This window comes from Vombatus ursinus, unplaced genomic scaffold (assembly GCF_900497805.2).
Source record: "Vombatus ursinus unplaced genomic scaffold, bare-nosed wombat genome assembly UNPS02009994.1, whole genome shotgun sequence".
In the NCBI taxonomy this organism is placed as follows: Eukaryota; Metazoa; Chordata; class Mammalia; order Diprotodontia; family Vombatidae; genus Vombatus; species Vombatus ursinus.
In genome coordinates, this window is record NW_020949772.1 from 6369710 (window position 1) to 6386033 (window position 16324).

At 46.7% G+C, this 16324-nt stretch overlaps 1 protein-coding gene across 5 annotated transcripts in view; it reads left to right on the forward strand.

Moving 5' to 3' along the window:
- The window catches only part of PITPNM2 (phosphatidylinositol transfer protein membrane associated 2), a 256108-nt gene that overhangs the window by 209156 nt on the left and 30628 nt on the right, over positions 1–16324 (forward strand). For all 5 annotated transcript variants that reach the window (XM_027853474.1, XM_027853476.1, XM_027853475.1 and 2 more), the window contains 6 exons: positions 4600–4695; positions 5023–5085; positions 5258–5331; positions 12305–12549; positions 14990–15179; positions 15405–15524. In XM_027853474.1, the coding sequence (XP_027709275.1) occupies positions 4600–4695; positions 5023–5085; positions 5258–5331; positions 12305–12549; positions 14990–15179; positions 15405–15524 (788 nt within the window). The remainder of the gene's footprint in view (positions 1–4599; positions 4696–5022; positions 5086–5257; positions 5332–12304; positions 12550–14989; positions 15180–15404; positions 15525–16324) is intronic.

Sequence of the window (16324 nt, forward strand, 5' to 3'; positions counted from 1 at the left end):
AGAGTCTCCAGGTAAATAGAGAGGAAGGAACATCATGAATGTGGGAGCCAGGAGGGCTTTTAGTACTCATGTAGCCCAGCCCCCTCATCTTGGACGGGAATAGGATGGCGTGCCCCATGTCTCAGGCCTGGAGAGCCACACGCTCACACCACCCCACACTGCCTGAGGTATTTCATTTCAGGACTCTTGCTTAATTTTAAGCAAATGGCCTTTACCCAAGCACGTTTAGGTGGAGTGACTTGGGCTCCTGAGGCCTGGGGACCAGAGCTTAGCTCTGTTAACTTGAGCACTCCCATCTGAAGCAGAACAAGGAACAGATTAGAAGGGGAATTTAACCCCCTCTTCTCCCTATCCTGCCTCTGCCTCCCCCTTTGCCAACTTTGGCTCTTTCTCTGAGCACTGCAGAGAAATCGTCTGCTGAAGCTGGAGGCCCAGGACCCCTCCTCCTTGAGAAGGTCTGTTGGAAAGTCCTGATAGGCGTATTGGCATCTGCTGGGAATCCTATCTCAAATCGGGCCTCTCACCTGGATTACAGCTAGGTCTAAGGAAGCAACTCATACAGCTTATTTCCACTGGGCTGGAAGTGTTACTAAATTCTACAGGATTGTAACAATGTCGTTGCATAATGGTAACTTGGAGTGGTGTGAATTTGCATGCTTGTGACCACTTCAGGGAATTCATCCTTTGCCCCCCAATGATGACAAGGCTGTATGACTGTGGCCTCCTGGCCTGGCCCCCTCCACTCAGCCATCACCCTGAGGAACAGCAATTCAGCCATGTGCTATAGGGCCTGCCAAGGGGGGGCAGTGGATGGAGTCTGGAAGACCAGTAACCATCGTGGGGATAATAAGAACGCCTCTCCTCCCAGGGCTCTTGTGGGCATCAGATGGGACAATATCTGTCAATGGCGCTCTACAGACCTGACAATGCCATATTATAAATGCTTCTTCTGAAGTCATTTCAGTTGTGTCCAACTCTTTGTGACCCCACTTTGGAATTTTCTTGGCAAAGATACTGGAGTGGTTTGCCATTTCCTTCTCCAGCACATTTTATAGATGAGGAAACTGAGGCAAATAGGGTGAAGCGACTTACCCAGGGTCACCCAGTTAGGAAGTGTCTGAGGCTAGATTTGAACTCAGGTCTTCCTGACTCCAGGCCTGGCACTCTATCCACTCTACCGCCTAGCAGCCCGTTATAAATGCTAGCTATTATTATTCAAGAATCTCTAGTAATTCCTTGATACTAGTAGTATTTAAAGTCATTCCCAATCTGACTCTGACCTATCTTTCCAACCTTATTAATAATAGTAGTAATAATAACTAGCCTTGATACAGTGCTTTAAGCATTTGCTCTCTACAGATATATCTCATTTGATTTTCACAACAATCCCGAGAGGTAGGTGATGTTATTATCTTACTATCCCCTGTTATACAGTTGAGGAAACTGAGGCAGAGAATGCTTAAGTGACTTGCTTAAGTAGGGTCATGTAACTAAGAAGTATCTGAGGCTAGATTCAAACTCAGGTCTTCCTGACTCCAGCACTCTACCCATTGCACCACCTTAGCAAACCCTACAATCCCACCAAACAGCCCACCTTACTGTTCCTCATGAACAATGTTTTGTCTCTTGGTTATTTCCTTACAAGGACTGCTCGTCATGCTCTGTTAGAGTGGGAGCCCCTTGTGGGCAGGGGCTGTCTTTTAGCTTCTTTTTTTTTTTTTTTTTTTGGCTAGGCAATGGGTTAAGTGACTTGCCCAGGATCACACAGCTAGTAAGTGTTACGTGTCTGAAGCCAGATTTGAACTCAGGTTCTACTGACTCCAGGGCCGGTGCTCCATCCACTGCGCCACCTAGCTGCCCCTTTAGCTCTTTTTGTGTCTCTATCACACAGTGCCTAGTGCTTCATCAGTGTTTACTGCCTCACTAGAGTTCTCTCCCCATCTCTCAGGATACCCAGTTTCCTTCGAACCCAAGCTCAGTGAACTCCACTTTGTACACAAAGCATCTCTTGATCTCATCCTGGCTGCTAGTGTCCTCCTGAATTACTTGGCATCATATGTGTGTGTGTGTGTGTTTATATATGTATGTATGTATATAGGTATATGTGTGTGTATATATGTATATCTACATATATATACACATACACACACACCTGTAGGGAAGCATATTAAAAATCTGTTTTTGTCACCTCTGCCGTGACCCAGCAGATCTGGGTGGGACATAATCTGCTTTAGTTTCTCTAGAAATATTAAGAAATAATATTTCTCTCCAAAACCTTTTACGGACCCCTGGGAAAAGCCCCTTGGAAAGGTAATGGGGATAGATCAGGACCCAAGGGAAGGGAGCCTTTCATCAGAGGAATGGATTAAGGTTGATAGCCAGAAACTACACTGCCTTCCCCAACCCCGGGTGGCCATCGCCATCCTTCCCTTAAGGACAATCCCCTTTTCTGACTCCCAGGAAGTAGTAATCCAGGGCCAACCCTACTTCCCTCTGAACTCAAAATGCCTCCTGTTCCATTTGGATACAGGATCTGTGGGAGGAACCCCGCAGATTCCTCTGAGACTGTGAGGGAGGAGGGAGATAGAGATGTGGCTGCTGACTGCTCATTTTGGGAGATTTGGTTAACCCAGGCTCTATTTTTAGACCTTTTTGTTCAAGATTCCTTGTTCAAGATTCCTCTACATGTTTGCTGAAACAAGGCACGTCAGAGGGCACGTGGGGGATTACGCTAGTTTGGACATTTCTCTCTCCAACACAGAAATGGCTTGGAAATAGGCTAACGTTAAATTAAATAAAACTTTATGGCAGATTGGTGCCTAATCACAGAGCAGAGCATTAGAATAAATGAAACACAGTGGACAGAGCTCTGGGCCCTGAGTCAAGAAGACCTGAATTCAAATCCAGCTTCAGATACTTAATAGCTGTGTGACCTAGAGCAAGTCACTTAGCCACCACCTGCCTCAGTTTCCTCAACTGTAAAATGGGGATAATAACAGCACCTATCTCCCAAGGCTGTTGTAAGGATCAAATGAGATAATAATTGTAAACACTTAGGACAATGCCTGGCACGTGGCTTTATAGAAATGTTGTTTTTATTATTATGGTGTTTTTATAAACTTAAAATGCTGCATAAATGCCATTATTCATATTTTTTCTTAGACACATCTGTATGTTAGTGCTGTCTCCTCTTCAAGAACATAAGCTCCTTGAGGGCAAGAACTGTTTCATTCTTTGTCTTTGGATCCTCACGCTCTGGAGCACAGCGCTTGGCATTTTGTATTTATTTGGTCCTTTTTTCAGTTGTGCCCAACTCTTCATGACCCCATTTGGGGTTTTCTTGGTGAAGACACTGGAGTGATTTGCCATTTCCTTCTCCAGCTCATTTGACAGATGAGGAAACTGAGGCAGGCAGGGTGAAGTGACTTGCCCAGGGTCACCCAGCTAGGAAGTGTCTGAGGCTGGATTTGAACTCAGGACGATGAGTCTTCCTGATTCTAGTCCCAGTGCTCTCACTGAGCCACCTAGCTGTGGGCATTCCATAAACGCTTGCTGATTGATCGATTGATCTGGTTGTTCATTATCTTACAAACATCTGCTAAGAGAGCAGTTTCCATTGATTCACACTGGAGTAAAGGATCACTGGAGAGATAGTTGCAAAGGGGCAGGACCTGGGGGTCAAAGGACCTGGATTTGAATCCCAGCCTCTGGGCTTTGGAGAAGAGGTTGAGGACGGACAGGATGGCCTTTGAGGTCCCTGGCAGCTCCACATCGACCCGCTGTGAGCCTGTGGACCTAAGACTTAAGGTGTTTGTCACCTTCCCTTCTGTGCAGGGAAAGGATAGACTTAGATGTGAAGGTGACCTAAGAACAAAAGAGAATTTCTACTTTTTTTTTGGTTTGTTTTTGTTTTTGGCGAGGCAGTTGAGGTTAAGTGACTTACTCAGGGTCACACAGCTAAGTAAGTGTCAAGTATCTGAGGCCACATTTGAACTCAGGTCCTCCTTACTCCAGAAACAGTGCTCTATCCACAGCGCTGCCTAGCTGCCCCAAAACAAAGTTTTTTTGTTTTGTTTTCTTGGGGGGGGGGTTGGCTTTTTTGGAGGGGGTGAGGCAATTGGGGTTAAGTGACTTGCCCAGGGTCACACGGCTAGTAAGTGTCAAGTATCTGGTCTGAGGCCACGTTTGAACTCAGGTCCTCCTTAGCAATCATTTCTCATGAAGGACTAGAATAAGATTCAATAGAGCCCAGTTACCAGTGTCTGAATGGAAGAAAACACTCTCACCAATGGCCAGGTGGCGAGTTGTAGTGGATAAGGATCAGATGTGAGGGTCAAATGAGATAATAATTGTAAAGCACTTTAGCACAGTGCCTGGTGCACAGTAGGTGCTATATAAATGCTTATCACCTCCCTCCCCTAAATTCATGCTCATGTGCTGAGCTAAAAGGGTTTCTTTTGTTCCGAAGAAGAGTCCTCTGTGTATGGACTGATGTTCACCTAGGTTCACATCCAGACCACCTCTGTTGTGACCCAGCAGATCTGGGTGAGACATAAATGCACCTGTCCCCCTTCTCTCTCTCTCTTTTTTCCCCTCCAGAGGACCTGTCTGACAATGAGGAGCCATTCCCCAAGGAAATCACTAAATGGAGCTCAGATGACCTTATGGACAAGATCGAAACCCCTGAATCAGATGGTAATGAGCAGCTGTGCCCTCTGCCTTCAGCTTGGTCAGTGACAGGGAGATGGGTGGAAGTCAGGCTCTCTCTCTCTCTCTCTCTCTCTCTCTCTCTCTTTCTCTGTCTCTGTCTCTGTCTCTCCCTCCCTCCCTCTCCCTCTCTCCTCTCTCCTCTCTCTCTCTTCCTCCTTCTGTCTCTCTCTCTCCCCCTTTGTTCTCTCTCTCTCTGTCTCTCTCCCTTTCACCTTCTCTCTCTCTCTCTCCCCTTGTTCTCTCTCTCTCTCTCTGTCTCTCTCCCTCCCTCTCTCTCATATCTCTTTCTCTCTCTTTCTGTTTTTGTTCCAGCGCCTGTGCTCACCGCTCCCCCATGGACAGAGTTGCGTGAGGTTACAAGTCCGGCAGTCCTTGGTATGACTGGGCCGTTGATGGCTCTGCCACCCTGGGAATAAAGTTGCCGAGGGTGGAGGGGGGCTCGGGAGGGGCAGGAGCTTTGGGGCCCGGCTCCCTGCCCCGACACACACATACACCCAGAGTCTCCCAGCATCCTCTGGTCACACTGGGGGCTGGTTTTGTGTTGCAGACAATCTGTACACTGAGCCAACAGCCAATGAATATTCGGAAGCCAGCAATGAGGAGCAACTGAACCTTGCCGAGGTGAGCCTCTGGAGGTGGGGGTGGTGGGGCTGAAGGCTGCGTCCTCCCCACTGGGGATGCGCCACGGGGCCTCCGGAGCTGGAGGGGACCTCAGGGGCTGCCCTGCACCTGGACGACGACCCCAAGCCCCATCTTGAAGGCCACCAGGGATGGGCAGTCGTAGGCTCATGGCTGAAGACCTGGAAGGGGCCTCTGGCCATCAGGACCAACCCACTCAATGTACAGATGAGGAAACCCGGGCCCAGAGAGGTGGAGGAACTCCCCCAAACCACATAGGTAGTAAGTCGCCAAGCATGCAAAGCCATCCAAACCCGTATTTGCAACTGGTCTTGTTTTTAGCAAGTTTTTTCTTTCAAGGCAGCTAGGCAGCTCTCCACACAGTGGATAGAAGACTGGGTCTGGGGTCAGGAAGACCCAGGCTCAAATCCAGCCTCAGACAACTTACTAAGCCGTGTGACACTGGGCAAGTCACTTCACCTCTGCCTTGGTTTCCTCACCTGTAAAATAGAGACCTATAGCACCTACATCACGGAGTTGTGAGCATCCAGCAATGTTGTGAGGCTGGCACATAGTAGGTGTTTAATAAATGCTTGTCCCTAGCCTATTGCTTTCTGTGGATCCTAAATCTACCTGTACAACTTCTACCCATTGCTGCCAGTTCTGCCCCCTCGGCTAAGCAGAATAGACCCAGTCTTGCTTCCCATATGACAGCCCCGACCCTCAAGTTGCTCCACAGCTGACTCTGGGTTTGTAACTTCGTCCCCTAGCATCCATTTTTGGGGGGTTTTGCTTGTTTATCTGTTTTTGCACATATGCTGGGTGTGGACAGGTGACATACCCAACGTCAGATCTCTTTTTGGACTTGCAATAACCCCCAGACTCCCTACTTCCATCGGCCCCCTGCTGACTTTGCAAAGGAAAATACACACACACAGTCTGGGCAAACTGTGAAAAGGCTTTATTGGAGGTGTCTTAAGCATGCTGAAGATGCTTTATTGGAAGCACCCTAAGCAAGCGAGCCCCTTGACCCATCAAGGTCAAGAGCGTACCTTCATGTTGGCTTCTTTCCCACCGGGGCCTTGCCTCCCAGGTGGGGGCCTTCCTGGGTAAAACTCAGGTTATGATTGGAGCAGGAAGAAGCTGCCTTTGCAAACTTGGCAGGTCCGTAAGGCATGGACACATGCACTCCAGCGAACCAGCAGGGGGATTTGTCAAGAAAGTATAGTGCAAGAACCAGAGGACGGGGATGTCTTTGCTAAAGTTTTTCTTAGGGTATATGACTAACTGTGCCCTTGAAAAATTTCTGAACTTTGAGTCAAGTGATCTGAGTTCAAATCCCTGCACTGCCACTTATCAGCTGTGTGACCTGGGAGAAATCCCTGTACCTCCTCAGGCCTCAGTTTCCTCATCTGTAAAAATCATCTCTAAGGTTCCTTCTCTCTCTTTGTCTGTGATCCAAGAATCCTGTGATGTCACTAGGCTTTTGTCTCCTCATCTGCGAAATAAGGGAGTTATTCATCAAGAGTTCTTAATCTTTTCTTGTCCCAGACCCCTTCTCTGAGCAATGTCTCTAAATGCATAAAATAAAATGCGTAGGATTACAAAGGAAACTGATGACATTGAAATACCAAAATCAAAATACATTTTAAAAAAACAAATTCACAGAAGGAAACAAGCATTTATTAAGCACCTACTATGTGCCAGGCATTGTGCTAAATGCTTTACAGATATCTCTTTTGATTCTCACAACAACCCTGGAAGGTAGGTACTTTTATTATCTCCATTTTACAGATGGGGAATCTGAGGCAAACAAAGGCTAAATGACTCGCCCAGGGTCACACAGGTAGTAAGTGTCTGGGGTTGGATTTGACTCAGGTCTCTATGATTCCAGGCACAGCAGCACCCCCTCTCCCTCCCCCCTTTAAGAGCTCTTGGACTACATGATCTCTAAGGCCCCTTGTCTCTCTAAATTTATGATCCTAAAATCTCCTGTGATATGATTCTATAATCCTTTGACATGTCTGGGCCTCAGTTTCCCTAACTGTAAAATGAAAGGGTCATTATGCCAGCTGGCTTCCAAGATCCCTTTGGGCTCTAAAATCAATGTTCCCATGATCCCTCTGTCTCAGCCGAGGCAGGGCACGGGTTTGCCACCCCATCTTGCAGAGAAGCAAGTTTCCCAGCGATACCTTTGAGCTGATCTATAAATGTGAAATGATGGCTCAGGTTGGTGGCTTGGTTGTCATCTGGTTTCCAAGGTCTTACACATTGGTGACATCTTCCAGTTTTCCACAACATTTCAGAATTCCTCTGTGTGTTTTAAGTAGCCGTGGGAACGTTCCCTTGAGTGTCCTGCCTACTCAGACATATTGGTGCCCATGCGCCGGTGTTAGGTCGTTCAGGTTCTTTGTAGGCTGACCGTGTACTTTCATAGATTGTTGTATTTCATTAGTTATCTGTCTATTCATTCATTCATTTCAATTCAGATGGAAGGCAAAGTGTTAAGACTGGCTCTGGAGTAAAGGGGCCTGGGCTCAAATCCCATCTCTGATGTTTATTACCTCTGTGACCTTTTAACCTCTCTGTGCCTCAGTTTCCTCATCTGTAAAATGAAGCGGTTCAACTTGATGGTCTCTGAAGTCCCTTCCCACTCCAGATCTGTGATCCTGTTTCAGTAACCATTTATTGAGTACCTGCTGTATGCCAGCACTGTCCTAGGTTCTGGGGATAAAGACAAAGAAAAGAATCCTTGCCCTCCAGGGGCTTATATTTTACTCAGTGGATGTAGCCTATACACAGCTAATTCAAATTTGGGATGTCCTAACCCTGTGGTCTCAGGCAAGGGCTCAGTGTCTGCCTCCAGGCCGACTCTGGTAGACCCAATCGTATCTCCGAGCTAAGCTCTTTCTTTCTTTCTTTTTTTTTTTCAGATTTCTCTTTTATTTATTTATTTGTTTTTATTAATTTATTTTGCTTTATCAACAATCATTTCCATAAACTTTTGAGTTTTAAATTTTTCTTCCCCTCCTTTCCTTCCTCCCTCCCCAAGACGGCACACAATCTGATATAGGCTATCCATATACATTCCTATTAAACATATTTTCACTTTAGTGATGTTGTAAGGAAAAATTAGAACCAATAGGAGGAACCACCAGAAAGAGGAAACAAAACTCAACAGAAGAAAAAAAATAGCAACTAGTATGCTTCGATCTTCATTCAAACTCCATAGTTCTTTCTTTGGATGTAGATAGCATTTTCCATCATGAAGCCTTTGGAGATGTCTTAGATCATTGCATTGCTGAGAAGGGCTAAGTCTATCAAAGTTAGTCATTGCACAACATGGCTGTTATTGTGTACAATGTTCTCTTGGTTCTGCTCACTTCACTCAGCATCAGACCAGACAAGTCTTTCCAGGTTTTTCTGAAGTCAGCCTGCGCATCATTTCTTATAGCACAATTCCATGACATTCATATACCACAACTTGCTCAGCCATTCCCCAAATGATGGGCATTCCCTCAATTTCCAATTCTTTGCCACCACAAAAAGAGCTGCTATGAATATTTTTGGATCCTTTTCCCATTTGTATGATCTGTTTGGGATACAGCCCTAGAAGTTGGGCTAAGCTCTTGCTGTATGCCCAGAAGATACTCAATAAGTAGATGCTGAAAGTTGGACTGCACTAAACAGAATGGAGTCTTGAGGGGGACCCCTCCCGGAGGCTCTCTGCTTCCATCCTCTCCCCGCTTCAGTCCATATTCTAGTATTCCTAAAATTCTCTATCATTATTCCTCCTATCTCCCTATGGCCTTTCAGTCCAAACTTTTCTGCCTGCTCTTCAAGGCTCCTCTCTATCCGAGTTCACCCGTAGTCAATAGTCTGCACCCCTTTGTCCACTGCGCCCCATCACCTTGGTTCCCTTATTCATTCCTGCATCGGCACCTCTGTTTCCTCTTCCCAGAAGCCGGCTTCCTCCCCTTTCCCCTCAAACCTGTTCACATCTTTGGAAGCCTACCTCCTCCGCACAGACTGTTTATTTTGGATATTTTTATATGTGTATGTGATCTCCCCCAGTAGAGTGTAAGCTCCTTGGAGGCAGAAACTGTTTCTTCTTTGTATGTCTATTCCCCAGGGCTGGGTGCATAGGAGGTGCTTACTAAATGCTTACTGATTGATCAGTTGATTGGTATCAGTTGAGTTGATTTAGGCCTAGGCTAGAGATAAAGCAGGCCTATCCCTGGCCTCTGTCCTTCACTTGCAGGTTCACAGTATATAGAGTTTTGTGTAGCATCCATTGGAGTGGTCAACAAAGTTTGTTCCTGACTCACACTCTCTCTCTCTCTCTCTCTTTCTCTCTCTCTCTCTCCTCTCTCTCTCTCTCTCTCTCTCTCTCTCTCTCTCTCTCTCTCTCTCCCTCTCTCCCTCTCCCTCTCCCTCTCCCTCTCCCTCTCCCTCTCCCTCTCTCTCTCTCTCTTTCTCTCTGTTTGTGTGTGTATGTATGTATATGTATACACTCACATATACATATACATGTATACTCCCGCCTGCACTGTACACAAAGGCCAGTGTGACATGGGGGCCTGGTCTCATGGATGTCAAATAAGTCGGACTTGGGTTTATAGATTTAGAACTAGATGGAATCTCAGGACCTTCTCCAATACTGTATCCAACAAACATTTATTAAGAGCCTACTAAGTGCAGGGTGCTGTCCTATGTGCTGGGGATATATATATAAGAAGAAGAAAGTCCTTGCCCTCAGGGAGCTTACTATCTAGCACAAATCAGGAGGCAGGAAAGCGGGGGTGGGGCTACCGAGGGTCTTGCTGCATGGAGCTGAATTCAGGCAGAGCAGCAGGTGCAAAGTGGGGTGGGCCCACTGTACAGGAAGGCACTGGGAGGAGTCCCGTCCTCCACCTTCCCGGCCTCCTGTCATGAGGGAGGAGAGACTGAGGGAGGTGAGTGGTGTCGTTCAAGGCTTCAGTTAGCAGCCTGGTGGTGAGTTTAGAAAGAGGGCCATCTTGTTCAGTGGAGTTGAAGACAGAGCAGCAGATGCAAAAGCCCAACTCCAGAGTCTTCTGGATGAGGAAGCTAAGGTCAAAGCCACTTGCCCAAGGCCAGTGTCAGAACACATTAATGTGGTGACAGTGCTGAATTGAAATCAGGAGATCTGGGCTTGACTACCACCCCTGATACTGGCTGACTGAATGACACAGGGCCAAACCGCTGAACTTTCGTAAGCCTCTGTTTTGTTATCTGTAAAATGGGCATAATAAAACCTGGAATGGCAGCTTCCCTGTTCTGTCTCTGCAGTCCCAGGGCCTAGCATGGTGCCTGCCACATGGCCAGAGCCTTCATAAACACTCGTGATACCAAATTGAATTGTTGGGAGGCTCCGGTGAGCTAATGTATGTGAAGCAATTTGGAAATCTGTGAGTGCTCTCTGAGTAAATGTCAGCTGGCGTTATTATTAGAGGGATGTTTATCCTAGAAGAGAGAAGGCTTAGGGCAGAGGTGAGCAAGCTGGCACATCCAGTGGAAAAGGGACTTGCCTTGTTCTTCTTCGAGGGCAGAGTCAGGAGCCACTGATGGGGCTGGGGCTGGGCGTTGGAGCGAGTTCGAATTTAGACTTCTAAGGGTGAGAGGCATCAACAAAACTCAGATGGGCTGTAGAGACAGCTTCCCCCCCCGGATGTCACCGAGCCCAGGCTGAATGGCCACTTGTCAAGGATGGTCTAAGGACCTGTTGGATGAGGTAACCTCTGAGGTCCCTTCCTGCTCTGAGATTCAGGGATGCTGGTTCAGCCTATCCCACTCACTCGAGGAATCCTCTGGGAGCCAGGATTTTGCTCACTGAGATTTCCTCCCCTGCCCCTGTAGAAGGGAAAATCCTGAAGAGGGAAGAAGCAAAAGCAGAGCATGAAATGGAAAGGACACTGGAGTCGGGAAAGCCTGGGTTCAAATCCCTCCTCAGATACATTGCTAGCTTTGTGACCCTGGTTGAGTCACTAGCCTAAGTAAACTCTCTGGGCCTCAGTTTCCCCATCTGTAGAATAAGGGGGTTGGATTTGATGGCCTCCAGGGTCCCTTCCAGGTATAAATCTATGTCACCAGCAGTGTAAATTATTTTCCATCTATTCTTTATATATCTTACATGAACATAGTTCTTTACCTGTTGTCTCCCCTATTAAAATGTAAGCCCCTTGAAGGCAAGGACTGCTTTTTCATAAATGCTTTGTAAATGCACTGTGGGCAGGAGAGGGATGTGCCCAGGAGCCTCTGTTCTTTCCTGGGGTATGAAGACTCAAAGTTGGCTCCTTCATTCTTTGTATGGGATCTCCCCCCCAGATCGGGGGTCTTGCTTCTGTACCTCAAAAGCCATCCCCTTTCCATCTTTCTACCTTAGGAAGGTCACTTAGTGGGTCTCCATTTTCTCCTCTATAAAATGCTTCAGGGGTGGGGAACCTGCAGCCTCGAGGCCACATGTGGCCCTCTAGGTCCTCAAGTGGGGCCCTTTGATGGAATCCAAACTGTAGCCTTCTAGGTCCTCAAGTGCGGCCCTTTGACTGAATCTGTTCCCCATCACTGTAGGTGATCAGCAAGGGTCCCTTCTGTGCGTGAATCAGCTTAATAAGCATTTCTCCATCACCTCTGATATGCCAGGCATGTTACAGAGACAAAAGTGAAGCAGGTCCTGCTCTCAAGGAGCATACTTTCCACTCAGGGAATGAAATATATTTGCCACTAAGTTATCACAGGATATATACAGTAACTGGAAGGATAATAGCAACTTATTAGCTCTGATGATCTTCAATTTTACTAATGATACATAGGATGCTGGTATCCACTCTTAATCGGTGAACTGCCTGAAATGAGGAGAACTTTAACCTTAACACCTCCCTTTAGTGCCTAGCTAGGCTTATGGACTGACCTTTGCCTGTGCAATGACAGAACGTGTCCCCTTCCCTCCCTGTCCTAGGATGAGGCTAGCCCTCCGCTGGTGCAGCCCTCTAAGATTCACGTCTTGCTGCTGGTGCTACATGGTGGAAACATCCTGGACACAGGGGCTGGTGACCAGAGCTCGAAACAGGGCGATGTCAACACCATCGCCACAGCTTTTGACACAGTCATGCGCGTGCACTACCCTGCTGCCCTCGGCCGTATCACCATCAAGCTGGTGCCCTGCCCACCTATCTGCTCTGAAGCTTTTTCCCTCGTCTCCAAGTGAGTGGCAACCCAAGCCCTTTTCTCAGAGCAGAAGCTGAACTCTTTTGTTTAGTTCATGACCCTCTATGAGGTTTTCTTGGCAAGGATACTAGAGTAATTTGCCATTTCCTTCTCCAGCTCATTTTACAGATGAAAAAACTGAGGCAAACAGGGTGAAGTGACTTGCCCAGGGTCACACAGCTAGGAAGTGTCTAAGGTTGGATTTGAACTCAGGTCTTCTTGACTCCAGGCCTGGCGCTCTCTCCATTGCTCCACCTACCTGCCCTAGAATCTGAATTGGGGAAGGCCATAAGTGTTTCTAGCTTTCTCACAAGAAAAAGCCTCTCCTGGGTTCTGAGAAGACCCCAAATTTGAATCTGTACAGAAGTTCATAGCTTAGGGTCTTGTTAACCCTAAGACTGTTAGGGTTAAGACTGCTAAGACTGAGTTCCTAATCAGCTCCCCAGCCTGGGATAATGAAGACGATGGAGGTGGTGAGCCGAGTGGGAAAAGCCCTGCACTTAGCGGGCTGACCTTGGAGTTGCCAAAACGCCATTTTACTGAATCCCAGTTCTGCCACTTATTTCCCATGTGTCTTCAGGCAAACTATTTTGACTCTCTGGTCCTCAGTTTCCTCTTCTGTAAAGTGAGGGGACCACAAATTTAGAGCTGGAAGGGCCGTTAGTGGCTGACACCCCTTCAGTTGATAATGAGAAAACGAGCATGGAGAGGTCATCTACGCTCTCCCATTGCATTAGAGGCGGAGATGGGGCGGCCATCACCCTTAACCCATCTCACGAGCTAATTGGCCTGTGTACTTTCAGAGCGCAGAAGGGCTTGGCGATCTCCCCAGGAATGGGTCCTACTGGTCCTTATTCTGCGGGTCAGATTAGAGCAGTTTCACCTGAAGCCTTGAATGAGCCAGAAACCTACCAGGGAAATCCCTCTGTCCCATTGGAAAGCGTTCTAGACCTGGTCCTGTTAGAAGTCTACGCTAGGGATGGAAGACAAGATAATTGGGGAATGACCTTCATCTGCTTAGAGCCACCGAACTTCAGAGGCAACTTTGTCCAAACCCTACCTAAAAAGGAGCAGTCTCTTCTGACTCCTTGGACGCCTCTTCTAGGCCTAGGGTAGGGATAGAGGACAGTAGGACAGTGGAAAACTTTGTTTAGAATCAAAGGACCTGGGTTCAAGTCCTAACTCTGTTCCTTACTATCTACGTGACCTTGGGCACATCACTTCTCTATGGCCCTTAGTATCCTCCTCTCTAAAGGAAAAAAAAAAAGCCAGGGCTCGATGGGATTAAACTATGTGACATCTGAAGTCTCTTCCAGCTCTAAATCTTTTGAGTACAGTGGTAACTCACTACCTCCCAAGGCATCACATTCAATGCTGGGCAACTTTACTCGTTAGGAAGAATTTATCTACCCCTGCCCCCCACCTTTTTTTTCTTTTCTCTCTCCTGCACACTGGAATAAAATCTTTCAGAAATGTTTCCTTTGACCTAAAAGAGAAGTTGGGTCCCAGTAGGAGCTGAGATTCACATGAATAAAATTTCTGTTCAGTCCTTGATAGACAGATATCCTCAAATCTGGAAAAATGACAGTCTAAAGAAATAGCATAGACATTGATCAAGCAACTTCTCAGCCTGGGTAGAGGGCTGGGCAGGCTTCCTGTTGGCTGGCAAATTTAGTGGCCCATAGATGGTTGGTCCTGCTGACATCTTAAGGATTCAGGTTATAAGAATCAATCCCAGGTCCCTTTGGAATGATGTGAGAAAAGTGATGAAGCTCTCCCAACCCTTTGGCCCAGGGATCCCATTATACCCGAGAGAGGGCGAAGACAAAAAATGAAGGCTTCTGTCTACCAGAATATTCATAGTAGTACTTTTTATGGTAGTAAAGAATTGTGAGCAAAGTGAGTACTCGGAGATTGGTGAATGTCACCAATGAATGGAATAGAATGTTGTTATATAATAAGAAATTATGAATAAGAGAGATTTGGAGAAACCCGGGAAAATGCCTACCAACGTATTGGAGCAACAGAAATAGCCAGAGCGGTGAGGGCTGCAGTGACCGCTACCAAGATCAGTACAAGGAAGCTTGAACCGTGAGCAATTGAAAAGCCAGTAACGGTCCTGGCAAGCAGATAATGAAACATACCTCACGCCTCTTAGCCAAGAAGTGGGAGACTACTAAGGTGGAATGTGCTGTGCACTGTCACATGCAGTCATGATGTCAGGTGCTTAATTAGGCCTTATTTATTAATTTATCCTTATATATTTCCTTAATTATTCTTGGTTATAAATTCCAAGAGGCCACTCTGTGTGTGTATATGTTTATGTGTTATTTCCAGAAATGAATAATATCAAACCATAAGGCATCAATAAACTTTTTTTTTTAACAAGTCACAAATGAATCCTAACTTGTGGCCCACATCCTCTCTCGCCTTCCAGCCTAAGCCCCTACAGCTATGACGAAGGCTGCCTCTCCAACAGCCAGGACCACATCCCACTTGCAGCCCTGCCCCTGCTGGCAACCTCGTCACCCCAGTACCAGGAGGCAGTTGCCATGGTGATTCAGCGGGCTAATCACGCCTACAATGAATTCCTCAAGTCTCAGGATGGCATGACCTTCAATGGGCAGGTGAGAGAGAGGGGAGGGGAGGGTGAGTTGGAGCAGGGAAAGAATCCCTCATGAGCAGGGAGGAAAAATTCCTTCCTCTGGGCTGTCCCAGGGTGATTTCTATTGGCTAGAGGTGGGAGATGGGCCTTTTCTCCACATTCATTTCTCAAACTCACCTGTTTGAGGGCTCCATAGGCCCCAGGGAGCAAATCTGATGCTTGGACTGGGGCTTCTCTCTGTTCTCAGGTCTGCCTGATAGGGGACTGTGTCGGAGGGATCCTAGCATTCGATGCCTTATGCTACAGCAACCAAACTGTCTCGGAAAGTCAGAACAGCAGCCGCCGGGGAAGTGTGGTGAGCGTACAGGTATTTCCCACTACTTCCCCTTCATATACTGTTTATATCAGCCAAAGAGCCCCCAGCTCTGTCCCGAATTCAGTCCAAGCCCCAGCACTGACCATCCCACATGCCAGGAATGCACTGTCTCCCCTCTTCTGCCTCCTGGAGACCTGAGCTTCCTTCAAGGCGTCTCTAGAGTGGCCCCTCCTATAGTTATTCAGTCAATAAGCAGTTACTGAGGGCCACTCATTAGATGCCAGGCCTTTCCTATTCCCTTAGCTGGTTAGTTCTTTCTCTGTCTCTGTCTCTGTCTCTCCCTCTCTCCCTCCCTCTCAAATTAGAATTATAGAATCATAAATCTAGAGCTGGAAGAAACTTTGGGAGAACAATCTCCCTCCCCCTCACACAAATTATAGGTTAGTAAATATGTATATATGATATATATATACATATATATAATAAAAATAAATATAAAAAAATTAAATATATTGGTTAGTAAAGTGAGGTCCAGGGAAGTTAAATAATGTGCATACGGTCACATAGGCTGTGACAGCAGCAGGTTTTGAACCCAGTGGCTCTGGCTCCAAATCCAGGGCTCTTTCTTCCACTATGTTGAACTGCCCCTATCATATCTATATCCATATAAAATAAATATTATTTTCTGTTATCTATATCTGCAGACAAGATGTAGGTATAGAAATAAACTTAAGATATACACAGAGATGTACATATCAACACAAATATAAACATTGATTTAGACACAGAGATGTAGATATTAACAGATATAAACAAACATTGATATAGACATAGAGATGTAGATATCAACT